Raw genomic sequence first — 14046 nt, forward strand, 5'->3', positions numbered from 1 at the left:
TTTCCCATTCATCACATGCTTTTTGGAGAGCTGCCAGTGATAGCAACCAGCATGGGTTGTACAAGTCAATTGTACTGTGTTGGCTGTGTCTACAGTGTACTGACACCCAGGGATTCTGCTGCACAAATCAATTAAGTCTGATGGAAGCCTGGCTGAATGGATAGTCTACCTGACAACACTGCAATCGGCTAACAAGGCTTAACTAACGAAACCCTGCTAACCTGACATTTCATCATACGAGCACAGAGGACTGCCATGGTTGCTTAGTGTTGGCTGTTCCTCTAGACCAGGGTTTCCCCAACTCAGTCCTGGGACCCCCCCCCCCCCCACCCACCCAGTGTACCTTTTGGTTTTTGCCCTAGCACTACACAGCTGATTCAAATAACCAACTCAAGTTTTGATTATTTGAATCAGCCATGTATTTCTAGGGCAAAAACGTGCAACCAGGGGGAGTCGTAGGACTGAGTTGGGGAAACCCTGGTCTAGACTGCAGTGTACACACACACACACAGAAGCCCCGACAGTGCCCTAGCATGCATGAACACTCCCTCCCTGCAATCTGAATGAATAATTGATTCATGCCTCAGCCATCTTCTCCTTGACAGACAGAGTGCCTCAGTGGAGCGAGAGATCTTCCATCTCAGTGTGGCACTGACAACATTCAGGTCACAATCTTAACACCAAAAGATGATGTAGATCACCCTAATTAGTACTGCCAAGCTATTGTTAGATTTATTCAAGATTTCTACCATTTGAACAAATAATACTGACAGGCCCAAAGCCAGAGGATAAGGGGAAAAACAACAAAATAAATAGAAAACATTGACATTCAATTATTTCACAGTTTGTAAATGTTTTAAGACGAATGTTCCAATTTACCAGTGTAGCAGATTGTGAACAAACTGAGTAAACATAATCCCCATTAAAAAAACGTTTACATCTAAAAGCTTCTTGTATTCATATCTTAACAGTAAGAGCATTTGTCAAATAAACTCCAACTGAATCTAACCTTTTTGGTTCTTTTTTCCCCCAGCCCTCTATACATGTAAACAAAAATAATCATTCAGATGACATCCCATCTCCTCTGGAAATTGGGCTGAGTAGTTTTTCTTCAGGTAGGAAACAAGCAGAGTATTAGATGGGACTCAAAACTCTCTGTGAGCCCCAGGAACCAAGTAAGTACAATTATTCACTTTTAAACATGGAATTGTGCCATGGGCAAATCATGTAAGGTTTGAACAAAAAATTTTAAATGCTTGAAATCTGTCCTCCTGATTCTTCATTGACCATAGACAGCCCAAATCACACAGGATTCAGGTCCAGCTGGAACTTGGCCAGGAGACTGAGGTGGTCCGAGGGGAACATTTCATTGGGTAAACCGTTCATTGACCAGAGGTCCTCCTCTGGTAGGAGGGAGAGCCGACCAAGCAGCTTCAGACCTTCGCTCTGCCGTTGACCTCCACCTGAAACAATGTTTTTGGTACACCATCTCTCAATTCTTCTTTCTCTATACACTTACTAGACTGGAGGACAATATCAACGGCTATTTATATATATTTCCTTTGGATACATGCCCCTTACCTTTCTGATCAGCACCAGAAATGCCACGCCTTGGAGAGTAGAAGATGTAGTCGACCGTAGCTCCTACCTCGGAGTGCAGCGTGGTCACCTCAGCACGGTCTGTTCCAGGGATGAAGTGGCCGTAGGCTGACCGCAGGTTCAGGTAATGGGAGATGGTCTGTCTGAACCTGAGAAAGGACATGGACAATGTTATTACATTTAACATGTATTCAGAGTGCCTTCAGGAAGTATTCACACCCCTTGACGTTATCCCCATTTTGTTGCGTTACAGCCTGCCGCTACTGGACTCCTATTTACAGTTGAAGTCCGACGTTTACATACACTTAAGTTGGAGTCAATTAAAAATCGTTTTTCAACCACTCCACAAATTTCTTGTTAACTATAGTTTTGGCAAGTCGGTTAGGACATCTACTTTGTGCATGACACAAGTAATTTTTCCAACAATTGTTTACAGACAGATGATTCACTGTATCACAATTCCAGTGGGTCAGAAGTTTAAATACACTAAGTTGACTGTGCTTTTAAACTGCTTGGAAAATTCCAGAATATGATGTCATGGCTTTAGAAGCTTCCGATAGGCTAATTGACATAATTTGAGTCAATTGGAGGTGTACCTGTGGATGTATTTTAAGGCCTACCTTCAAACGCAGTGCCTCTTTGCTTGACATCATGGGAAAAGCAAAAGAAATCAGCCAAGACATCAGAAAAATAATTGTAGACCACAAGTCCGGTTCATCCTTGGGAACAATTTCCAAACGCCTGAAGGTACCACGTTCATCTGTACAAACAATAGTACGCAAGTATAAACACCATGGGACCAGGCACCCGTCATACTGCTCAGAATGGAGACATGTTCTGTCTCCTAGAGATGGACGTACTTTGGAGCGAAAAGTGCAAATCAATCCCAGAACAACAGCAAAGGACCTTGTGAAGATGCTGGAGGAAACAGCTACAAATAATCTATATCCACAGTAAAATGAGTCCTATATCAACATAACCTGAAACGCCGCTCAGCAAGGAAGAAGCCACTGCTCCAAAACCACCATAAAAAAGGCAGACTACGGGTTGCAACTGCACATGGGGACAAATATCGTACTTTTTGGAGAAATGTCCTCTGGTCTGATGAAACAAAAATAGAACTGTTTGGCCATAATGACCATCGTTATGTTTGGAGGAAAAAGGGGGAGGCTTGCAAGCCAAAGAACACCATCCCAACCGTGAAACGCAGGAGTCGCAGCATCATGTTGTGGGGGTGCTTTGCTGCAGGAGGGCCTGGTGCACTTCACAAAATAGATGGCTACACGAGGAAGGAAAATTACGTGGATAAATTGAAGCAACATCTCAAGACATCAGTCAGGAAGTTAAAGCTTGGTCGCAAATGGACAATGACCCCAAGCATACTTCCAAAATTGTGGAAAAATGGCTTAAGGACAACAAAGTCAAGGTACTGGAGTGGCCATCACAAAGCCCTGACCTCAATCCCATAGAAAATATGTGGGCAGAACTGAAAAAGCGTGTGCGTGCAAGGAGGCCTACAAACCTGACTCAGTTACACCTGCTCTGTCAGGAGGAATGGGCCAAAATTCACCCAACTTATTGTGGGAAGCTTGTGGAAGGCTACCCAAAACGTTTGACCCAAGTTAAACAATTTAAAAGGCAATGCTACCAAATACTAATTGAGTGTATGTAAACTTCTGACCCACTAAGAATGTGATGAAAGAAATAAGCTGAAATAAATCACTCTACTACTATTCTGACATTTCACATTCTTAAAATAAAGTGGTGATCCTAACTGACCTAAGACAGGGAATTTTTTGTAGGATTAAATATCAGGAATTGTGAAAAACTAAGTTTAAATGTATTTGGCTAAGGTGTATGCAAACTTCCAACTTCAACTGTCTATCACACAATTCATTGCACAATTCCTCGGCACGTGTAAATATCCTATTCAATTCGTTGAGCGCCTTCTTGTATTACATTAAAAAAAAGAAATGTAAAATGAATTGAGCTTTTAGTATGGTTTTATTCACTTAATTACTTTCCCATTGTGGAGAGGTGAACCTGCAGGTCAGCATTTCATTGCACTGTGTACATCAGGTGTATATGACATATAAAACAAAATTTAACATGAAATGTGGCCCTTTGAAAAGGAACATAAAATCTGACCTTGTTGTATAAGGATGCTTGTCCTCAGGATCTATTGGAAATAAGTGAGAGAGTAACATACAGGAGTCATTAACTGTTCTCTACACAACTGTGCTCTGGGGTCTCACCTGCCGTGGGTACAGTTGAGATTAAGTGTTTTGGGGTCTAGTTTTAGTGTGTGTGTGTTACCAGGTGTGTTGTCAGTGACCCCTGGGATGAGCTCCAGGTCCTGTGGCCGGACACAGGCAGCCTCACAGAAACGCAGCTGACGCAGGTAGCCATGGTTGTACTGCAGGTTCCCTACACAGGAAGAACAAATATAGAGTGGCCAGTCAGACCATCACACAAGACTTAAATGGAGATACTGAGTGAGAAGATGAATCAACCCATTGTCATAATGGGAGCTTGACCAACAATCCACCCTGACATGGTCCAAACAGAAAGACTGACACATACGTTCTGGACTCTGGGTTGACGTGACTTGACTCTTTGGGTCATTTACAGTTGTGTACTGGCAGTTGTCATCGATGCCCACGGTGCTTGGCCAAAGGGGAGCGAATACCCTCCTATGATGGATGTTGTAGGACAGGTCCTCTTGACCTGATATCTGCCACACATAGGAAACAAAACACAGAACCCATTGGCCAAGGTAACATACTGAACACCAACTCACCATTGAATTATTAAGTAGCTTAAAATTGACAACAACAAGTCATTTTCCATAGGAGTAGTGTGCTCACCATCCAGGCAGGTAGACCATGATAGTAAAGCTGTCTTGTCGTGATCAGTTGGTACAGTGGCATGTTGGGAAGCGCATTGAAGTCCCCACATAGAACAACATTGCAGTGCTCTCCCTTCACCTTGCAGTTCCTCACGATGTAGTCGATCTCTGCCAGCAGTATTGCAAGCTGGGTCAGCTTCACGTCACCCCTCCTGGTGTTGAACAGGAGGTGGGTGGTTGCCACACAGAGGGGTGGGCCCTTGGCAGTGACTTCTGACCCCTGTGTGATAATTGGCTGGAGCAGCAGGACAATGCCCACGTTGTCTCGGTCCAGCAGCTCACACTCTGGCCTGTAGAACTCCAGCAGACTCTCTGACACCTGGGAGAAACGGTTGCTGCGGTAACAAACCACACAGCCGTCAGTCTTGGTGCCGGTGCGCCGCTTGTAAACACAGGTGTAGCCTTGAGGATTGAACCACAACAAAATTACAAATATTTATATACAAACAGCTATTACATGTCTGTTACTAACTGTAGCTGACTTGCATTATTTTGCAATGGTCTTGATTGTGCCATAAACAGATGCTGAGGAACTTGGACCTACCCATGTCACGAAGGACAGGATGGAGTTGCTCTGTAAAATGGTTCTCCTGGACCTCTTGCAAACACAGGATCTACACATGGGAAAAACATACAGCTCAATTCACAAAGAGACTCCGATGACAATGGTTCAGCAATACAGTGTCAATAGATGTTACTGTATTAGGTTGGTAAGGTCAGACTCGCATCTGGTTCCCATTTCTTGAACTCCTGTGTGAGGTTTGGGAAGCGGTACTCCCAGCTCAACACCCCTAGAGGGCAGTGTGTGTACAGCTCCTGGTTGGCCTCCAGCAGGTCCTGGGCCAGGATGTTGTAAGACATCACAGTGAAGTCAAACAGGGGCCGGGGCTCTGAGGGGGTCCTCTGGGGAGGCTCTGGCGCTGTGTGGGTCTCACTGAGTTCCTCCCACACTCTCCACACCACTGAGGGGGAAGCAGAGAGATGTCTAAGCAAACGGTAACCCTGAAATTCTGATGGTGATTGTCGGTTCACAAACAATCAAAAACCTGTACTTAATGTTACAGATATCATGCAAAATGCTCACCTTCGAAGGTCTCTCTCTCCAGTGAATGTGGGTAGTAGCTCATGCTTGGGAACGCTGTGGAAGGGCAGAACAACACCTCTTCCAGGCCAGGGCCGATGGGGAAATGCCAGCCCCTGGGTGGGGGCTGAGCCCTACTCTCCCACGGCTGTGTCTGGGCCTCTGCCTCACAGAGAAGGGAGACCAGGTCCAGCCCAGGATCCCATATCTCAGCAGGCACTTCACTAGTGCTTGCATGTGGGTCTACAAAAGAGCTCAAGTCTAGTCCAGCTGCAGTCTGGCTCTCCCACTTCGGTTTTTGCATCTGGGCCTTGGTTACTGACTCTCCCATGCTCATCTTTTCCACTATCTGTTCTAACTGGACATGGACCATCACTTTATCGTCTGTTGTCCTGCTGTCCTTGACTGATGGATTCTGTACTTCAGATGTCTCTGTTGTTAGCTCCAGCGCTGGGTTACTGTTCTCAGACTCCTCTGTGGGGGAACAGGGAGCCTCCTGCACGCCATCATCCCTCATGAGCTTCTCTGAGTAGAGGATAGTCTGCTCCTGGTCCTGCTGCTTTTGACCTTCCTCTCTGACCCCGTCCTCCTCCACGCCGTCTCTCACCTCTGGCTCATCTTCCTTCACTCCACCAAGCAGCCGACCCTCCAGAGTTACTAATACAGGCTCTTTCCTGTCTTTCTCTGGTTCAGACCCCATCACCTCTTTCACAGTGCTTTTCTTCATCTCTGCCTCTTTACTCTTCTCCTTTTCTAGTGCACCGTTCTCCTTCAACCATTCCCCAGTCACTCTCCCGGGATCCTTCTTGGCCTTTGGGGGCCCGCTGCTTGTACTGAGCCACAGATCCAGCAGGCCTGCCTGCGTTTTAGTAAATCTTTTGGAAGGGACTTCACCATCCCACACCTTCTTGCCATTAATGGACACAGAGGGACCCTTTTTCAAGGGTTCTGTATAAAAGAAATGGTGCCATAACTTACATATGTGTTCAAACACTAGCTTATTATTACTGCATGCATCTATAATAAAACAAATATTTTAAGCAATTATATCATTACTCCTCATAAAATCAAACAAAAAGCTGTCAGTCACTGCACACACACAACATATGCACGTGGTACTCATATGACGTCACGCAGTACGTTTAGAATCCATTGCGCCTAGCTAAAATGTCAATGCCATGTGTTTGCTATTTAGATTATGTTCAAACTCAAATAGCATGCGGTAGCTAAAGCAGACCAGATTAGCCTTTAGGTGAACCATCGATTAAAAATTGGACTCCAACAAAATATGTGCTACGAGATGTGTGTAGTTAGTTAGCTAGCTAGAGCTAGCAATTCGGCCATTCGACTTTAGGCACCAAAACGAGCCATCACGTTCGGCGAAAATGTACAGGCAATAAAAAAAATCTGTGTCAAATGTTTTTTGTTTGTATGTGGTTTACCTGTGACGCAGTTTATAAGCCGTGTTAACGGGTAAAGCCCGTAAAATATCAGGCTCCCAATCATGCTCCGCTCCAATGATTGGGCGGACCCGATCATGCCGAGCCGCGGGGCACCGGTCTATGGCCCGTGATATGAACGAGATGAGTGCCCTTCTTGTTATGTATGTTCCTTATATAATGACAAACCGGGGCGTAGGTTTAACTACTTTTAATGAACATATACTTCAACTAGAAAACTCCATGTTTTGCCCTGCAAGGCTTTCTTCACCCACCCGCATAGCCTGCTGGGTAACGTAGTCTAAATGTTAACGCATAACACACTTCTCAAATCGAACAATAATCTGCGCCACGCGGTCATGTTCTCAACAAAACGTCTATTTCCATAAAATATGTTTTAATTGTCTAACTCGTTTTCATTTGGAAGGCAGATTACGCGATTTATCAAAAGCAATCACTTTTGAAAAAACTAAGAATCCTACTCATTACATGTCACTTTTGTTTTGAGACGATTTAGCGTGGGCATTTTCCCCATTCAAAACAACTAGGAACTCGGAAATCTCCGACTTCTGATTTAAATGCGTTCATTTTGTATTTAACCTTTAACAACTGGGAACTTGGCGAAAAAAGTTCCGACTGGGAACATCGTTTTGAATAGTCATCCAAATCGGAATTCCAAGTCGGAAAATCTTTGTAGAACTCCGACTTTTACATCGTTTTTTCTCCGAGTTCGCAGTTCCTCATGCCCGAGAGGCAGCCCAATTTCAAAACAAATGCAATCAACTTTCACCCGGGCCAGATTAATCGAATTCCCTCACTGCTATGCTCACATGAAGTATGTATAATTGTTTAAAAAAAATAATAATCATACACTACAACCATCTCAGTGGCAGACTTCATTATAGTGATAACAAGAAAACTGCACGTTGGAATATAGACTCCTTTTATGCGTTTGTAAACAGTGCTGCACGAGGTGGTGGCAAAACACGCGAGTTCTTATGGAATGCCAGCTAATTAGTGCATTTCACACTACTTTTGGATTATAATTGGACTTTAAGGCTCGTATGAATGACCTGCTTAATAGAATGTGTGTCATCATCGCAAATCAATCATGCTTACAAAAACACTTAAACTTCAACCAGTAAAATGGCCCATTGGCTAGCTTTTGCTACACCCTATGTCAATGAGCGTTAGCATTCTAGCTACCTGCTGCACCCAAAATAGTTATTTTGCAAAGATCACAACCAACTATAATTTTAGCGACTGTTCAAGCAAGAATCGAAACATTATTGTAAGCGCATGACAACCCCAAAAAGTTATTTGGTGTCGAAGTGATAAAAACGTACATTTAAAGGGCGTAGCAGCCAAGAGTCGCGCGCATCTGTACGTGACGTCAGTGTGTCGTGCACCGGAAAAGAGTCCATTTGTAAAACATTATGGTCTGGAACTGTGAATGCAGAAATTTTATGGATTGACAGTGAAAATCAACCCAAATCTATAATACTCAATGGTGTACTACCCAGGAATATTTTATAATTTTTTTCCCCTGTTGGTGATTTTTTTTCATGAAATACACTATATATATACAACAGTATGTGGACACGCCTTCAAGTTAGTGGATTCGGCTATTGCAACCACACCCGTTGCTGACAGGTGTATAAAATCGAGAACACAGCCATGCAATCTCATATCAAATCAAATGTTATTAGTCACATGCGCGGAATACAACAGGTAGACCTTACAGTGAAATGCTTACTTACAAGCCCTTAACCAACAATGCAGTTTTAAGAAAATACCAACAAAAAAAAGTAATAGATAAGAAAAACAAATAATTAAAGAGCAGCAGTAAATAACAATAGCGGGGCTATATACAGGGGGTACTAGTACAGAGTCAATGTGTCAATGTGCTGGGGTCACCAGTGTTGAGGTAATTATGTACATGCAGGTAGGGTTATTAAAGTGGCTATGCATAGATAATAACAGAGAGTGGGGGGTGCAAATAGTCTGGGTAGCCATTTTATTAGCTGTTCAGGAGTCGTATGGCTTGGTGGTAGAAGCTGTTTAGAAGCCTCTTGGACCTAGACATGGCGCTCCGGTACCGCTTGCCGTGCGGTAGCAGTGAGAATAGTCTATGACTAGGGTGGCTGGAGTCTTTGACAATTTTTAGGGCCTTCCTCTCCAAAGACAAGCATTGGCATTAGAATGGCCTAACTGAAGAGCTCAGTGACTTTCAACGTGGCACCGTCATAGGATGCCACCTATCCAACAAGTCAGTTCATCAAATTTCTACCCTGCTAGAGCCCACGATGTTGGAATTAGATGTTCGACAAGCAGGTGTCCACATACTTTTGTTCATGTAGAGTACCATATGGTGGGAAGTACTGTATCAATGAAAGACATACTGGAATGCAAAATATGATTTCAACAAATATGATTTCAACATGTATATGTGGTGGACCTGGATCTTGTGAGAGTTGAACACAGGAGATGTCTATCCTATCTCTCGAGTCTGCCAAGCAGATAATGTCAGTCCATCCCTTGCAGAAGACCTAGACCTGCATGATGAGTGGGATACAGACCTGGAGGTTGATGAGTATGCTGTTTTATTGACATTGTATGGATAAAAAAACATCAGATCACTGTAGGTATTACAATGTATTATTGTTTGTATTGTAAGTTGATTTGTTTTATGCATATCTCACCCTGATGGTTGTCTGATAGTGACACCACTTATCATCGTTAGAGGTGAAAAAGACCACTGCTGAGATGTACCTGCAGGCCTGCAACCTGGTCCGGGTTGTTCCTGTCTCTTACTTCCTCTGGAATCTGGGCACCTCCACCATGAGCCTCAACCACCACGGCGTGAGACCCCTGGGGGGAGGCGCTGGTCATTGCCCTGGTGATAAGTCTGCTGGATGTCTATTGACACATTATCAACTTCAACAGGACATAGACTATCGCTCTATCGTCTGTTGTCCTTGACTGATGGATTCTGTACTTCAGATGTCTCTGTTGTTAGCTCCAGTGCTGGGTTACTGTTCTCAGACTCCTCTGTGGGGGAACAGGGACCATTCACATCACCAACCTGGAGCTGGCAGGCAACTACCTGCTGGCTGAGGGAGCCAAATGCCCTGTTGCGATGTTGAAGGCAAATTTCACCATTCGCCATTTGGTAAGTTTGTATGAGCTCTTTGTAAGAATATATCTGGTAGCATCAACATCTCTTAAACATGTTAATTCAGAGGTGGGATAAGTATGATGTGCTATATGTCCCACAATCTGCCACAAGAGGGCATCTGAGTCGTGTAGGCCAGGCAGTAATTGACATTAAGTGCTGTATTAAAATGCCCATTGTTTGTCTAGTAGAATTTGTCCAACAATCGCTTACAGGCTGAAGTGCATAGCAAAAATGTTGCTTGACAACATTTCCATCAAATCCATCAAACTTTCAGGTATTACACACAGATTTGAAAATGAAAACAAAAAACTCTGTTTATTAGATACACTGAAAGAAACAAAAGGCCACACTAAAATGTGCAGGTTTGTCACACAACACAATGCCACAGATGTTTCAAGTTTTGAGGGAGCGTGCAATTGGCATGCTGACTGCAGGAATGTCCACTAGAGCTGTTGTCAGATAATTTAATGTTAATTTCCTTACCAACGTCGTTTTAGAGAATTTGTCAGTACGTCCAACCGGCCACACAACCGCAGACCATGTGTAACCACGCCAGCCCAGGACCTCCACTTCTGGCTTCATCACCTGTGGGATCATCTGAGACCAACCACCCGAACAGCTGATGAAACTGAGGAGTATTTATGTCTGTAATAAAGCCCTTTTGTGGCAAAAAACGTATTCTGATTTGCTGGGCCTGGTTCCCCAGTGGGTGGGGATGTCGATTAAGGCAGCCCCCCGCACCTCTCTGATTCAGAGGGGTTGTATTAAATGCGGAAGACACATTTCAGTTGAATGCATTCAATTGTACAACTGACTAGGTATCCCCCTTTCCCTTATGATGCGTTTATATTTTTGTTAAGTATATATTATATTTCTCTACTTTATTTGTGAATCTTTTTTCAAAAATGTCAACAACAGGGAATGGATTCGTAGAGAACGATGCTAAAAGTTTTGCAGATGCCCTGGCAGTAAGTGAATAGAAATTACATAAAAAAATGCATGCATATTGATGATATTACTGTCATTGGAGTCTATACAGTGGGGGGAAAAAGTATTTGATCCCCTGCTGATTTTGTACATTTGCCCACTTACAAAGAAATGATCAGTCTATAATTTTAATAGTAGGTTTATTTGAACAGTGAGAAACAGAATAACAACAAAAAAACAACAGAAAAACGCATGTCAAAAATGTTATAAAATGATTAGCATTTTAATGAGGGAAATAAGTATTTGACCCCTCTGCAAAACATGACTTAGAACTTGGTGGCAAAACCCTTGTTGGCAATCACAGAGGTCAGACGTTTCTTGTAGTTGGCCACCAGGTTTGCACACATCTCAGGAGGGATTTTGTCCCACTCCTCTTTGCAGATCTTCTCCAAGTCATTAAGGTTTCAAGGCTGATGTTTGGCAACTCGAACCTTCAGCTCCCTCCACAGATTTTCTATGGGATTAAGGTCTGGAGACTGGCTAGGCCACTCCAGGACCTTAATGTGCTTCTTCTTGAGCCACTCCTTTGTTGCCTTGGCCGTGTGTTTTGGGTCATTGTCATGCTGGAATACCCATCCACAACCCATTTTCAATGCCCTGGCTGAGGGAAGGGGGTTCTCACCCAAGATTTGACGGTACATGGCCCCGTCCATCGTCCCTTTGATGCGGTGAAGTTGTCCTGTCCCTTTAGCAGAAAAACACCCCAACGCATAATGTTTCCACCTCCATGTTTGACGGTGGAGATGGTGTTCTTGGGGTCATAGGCAGCATTCCTCCTCCTCCAAACACGGCGAGTTGAGTTGATGTCAAAGAGCTCCATTTTGGTCTCATCTGACCACAACACTTTCACCAGTTGTCCTCTGAGTCATTCAGATGTTCATTGGCAAACTTCAGACGGGCATGTATATGTATTCTTGAGCAGGGGGACCTTGCGGGCGCTGCAGGATTTCAGTCCTTCATGGCGTAGTATGTTACCAATTGTTTTCTTGGTGACTATGGTCCCAGCTGCCTTGAGATCATTTACAAGATCCTCCTGTGTAGTTCTGGGCTGATTCTTCAACGTTCTCATGATCATTGCAACTCCACGAGGTGAGATCTTGCATGGAGTCCCAGGCTGAGGGATATTGACAGTTCTTTTGTGTTTCTTCCATTTGCGAATAATCGCACCAACTGTTGTCACCTTCTCACCAAGCTGCTTGGCGATGGTCTTGTAGCCCATTCCAGCCTTGTGTAGGTCTACAATCTTGCCCCTGACATTCTTGGAGAGCTCTTTGGTCTTGGCCATGGTGGAGAGTTTGGAATCTGATTGATTGATTGCTTCTGTGGACAGGTGTCTTTTTTATAGGTGACAAGCTGCGGTTAGGAGCACTCCCTTTAAGAGTGTGCTCCTAATCTCAGCTCGTTACCTGTATAAAAGACACCTGGGAGCCAGAAATCTTTCTGATTGAGAGGGGGTCAAATACTTATTTCCCTCATTAAAATGCAAATCAATTTAAAACATTTCTGTCAATCGTTTTTCTGGATATTTTTGTTGTTATTCTGTCTCTCACTGTTCAAATAAACCTACCATTCAAATTATAGACTGATCCTTTCTTTGTCAGTGGGAAAACATACAAAATCAGCAGGGGATCAAATACTTTTTTCCCCCACTGTAGCTAGCTACTTGCAATATCTCTCCCTTTAGAACAACGATAGAGTAAAGCAGCTGGACTTGAGCCACAATCAGTTCTGTGGGAGAAGTGGGGAGCATCTGGGCCAGATGTTAGGTAGGACCATTTCACTCTTGTCACTGTGGTCAAGAACACACCCAGAACTGCTCTGGAGGAGTTCAACATATCTGTGAGCATTGTTGTTCTCTACTTTATGTAAACTAGAAGTAGTTTGGTCCCTCTGTTAACACTCCAAACCATGGTAAAGTTATAACTGAGTCCTTTGTGTTTGTGAGTAGAATCCAGTCTAGAGGTGCTGTATGGAGGTGTCGGAGGCTTTATTGCTAAGAAACCATCCAAACGCCTTGACCCAGGTACACTGACTGGTCAAATAATTTTTGTCATATGTGTATTCACATGCAGTAGTTACAAGTGATTGTAAATCATAACTGAATACAGAGTATTTAAACATTTTTTTAAAATAAACTTCAAATTCGACTCACTGGTACCTAGTTATCAATGTTTTTCAAACCAGTGCAAGATGTGAAATAGGGAGGATTATGTCAAGGAAAAAACATCTCCGCTCTACTCTTTTCTTTGGAGGATTATCTGCATCAACGAAAGCTGCACCTTTGGGACTGCTTTTGGAACACTGATAAAGATGGGACAATGCAAGTGCCTGTGGCAGACTTCAGGAAGGCTGTGCAGCTCTCAAACTAATTGCTCATCCCATAGTCTCTGACATTTGCAGGGTCTGTTGAGCTAATGCATTTCCAATGCTCCAAGATACCCCGGAATACCCTCACTTGCATGTACTCATATGAGTGGTTTCTGTAATGTTATTCTCATACACTGAGTGTACAGAACATTAGGAACACCTTCCTAATATTGAGTTGCACCCCCTTTTGCATTCAGAACAGCCTCAATTCGTCGGGGCATGGACTCTACAAGGTGTCGAAAGCGTTCCACAGGGATGCTGGCCCATGTTGACTCCAATGCTTCCCACAGTTGTGTCAAGATGGCTGGATGTCCTTTGGGTGGTGGACCATTCTTAATGCACATGGGAAACAGTTGAGTGTGAAAAACACAGCAGTGTTGCAGTTCTTGACAAACTCAAACTGGTGCATCTGTCACCTACTACCATACCCCGTTCAAATGTACTTAAATCTTTTGTCTTACCCATTCACCCTCTGAATTGCACACAT

At 43.7% G+C, this 14046-nt stretch overlaps 1 protein-coding gene across 2 annotated transcripts; it reads right to left on the reverse strand.

Annotated features, from left to right (window-relative positions):
* Window positions 1-706: 706 nt before the first annotated feature.
* Window positions 707-8461, reverse strand: angel1 (angel homolog 1 (Drosophila)). Of its 2 annotated transcripts, none has more exons than XM_014210905.3 (10): window positions 8374-8461; window positions 5592-6536; window positions 5234-5469; window positions 5052-5121; window positions 4467-4909; window positions 4183-4333; window positions 3916-4026; window positions 3748-3778; window positions 1582-1748; window positions 707-1463 (listed from the first exon to the last, which is right to left on the reverse strand). In XM_014210905.3, the coding sequence occupies exons 2-10, from the start codon at window positions 6313-6315 to the stop codon at window positions 1303-1305; spliced, it is 2094 nt and encodes a 697-aa protein (XP_014066380.1). In that variant the 5' UTR covers window positions 6316-6536; window positions 8374-8461; the 3' UTR covers window positions 707-1302. The 2 variants fall into 2 exon arrangements, with proteins under 2 accessions (XP_014066380.1, XP_014066378.1); XM_014210903.3 differs by lacking the exon at window positions 8374-8461 and adding an exon at window positions 7031-8349.
* Window positions 8462-14046: the final 5585 nt, after the last annotated feature.

The sequence above is a fragment of the Salmo salar genome, chromosome 09, assembly GCF_965601325.2.
Source record: "Salmo salar chromosome 09, fSalSal1, whole genome shotgun sequence".
Lineage (NCBI taxonomy): Eukaryota > Metazoa > Chordata > Actinopteri > Salmoniformes > Salmonidae > Salmo > Salmo salar.

What these genes read in the sequence shown, in the direction of transcription:
- angel1 (XM_014210903.3), bottom strand. Translation starts at nt 7,127, where the DNA reads ATGATCGGGTCCGCCCAATCATTGGAGCGGAGCATGATTGGGAGCCTG. An exon ending in GGAGAGAGAGACCTTCGAAG is followed by an intron (nt 5,470 to 5,591) that starts GTGAGCATTTTG and finishes CTTCCCCCTCAG; the next exon opens with TGGTGTGGAGAGTGTGGGAG. An exon ending in ATGGTCTACCTGCCTGGATG is followed by an intron (nt 4,334 to 4,466) that starts GTGAGCACACTA and finishes TATGTGTGGCAG; the next exon opens with ATATCAGGTCAAGAGGACCT.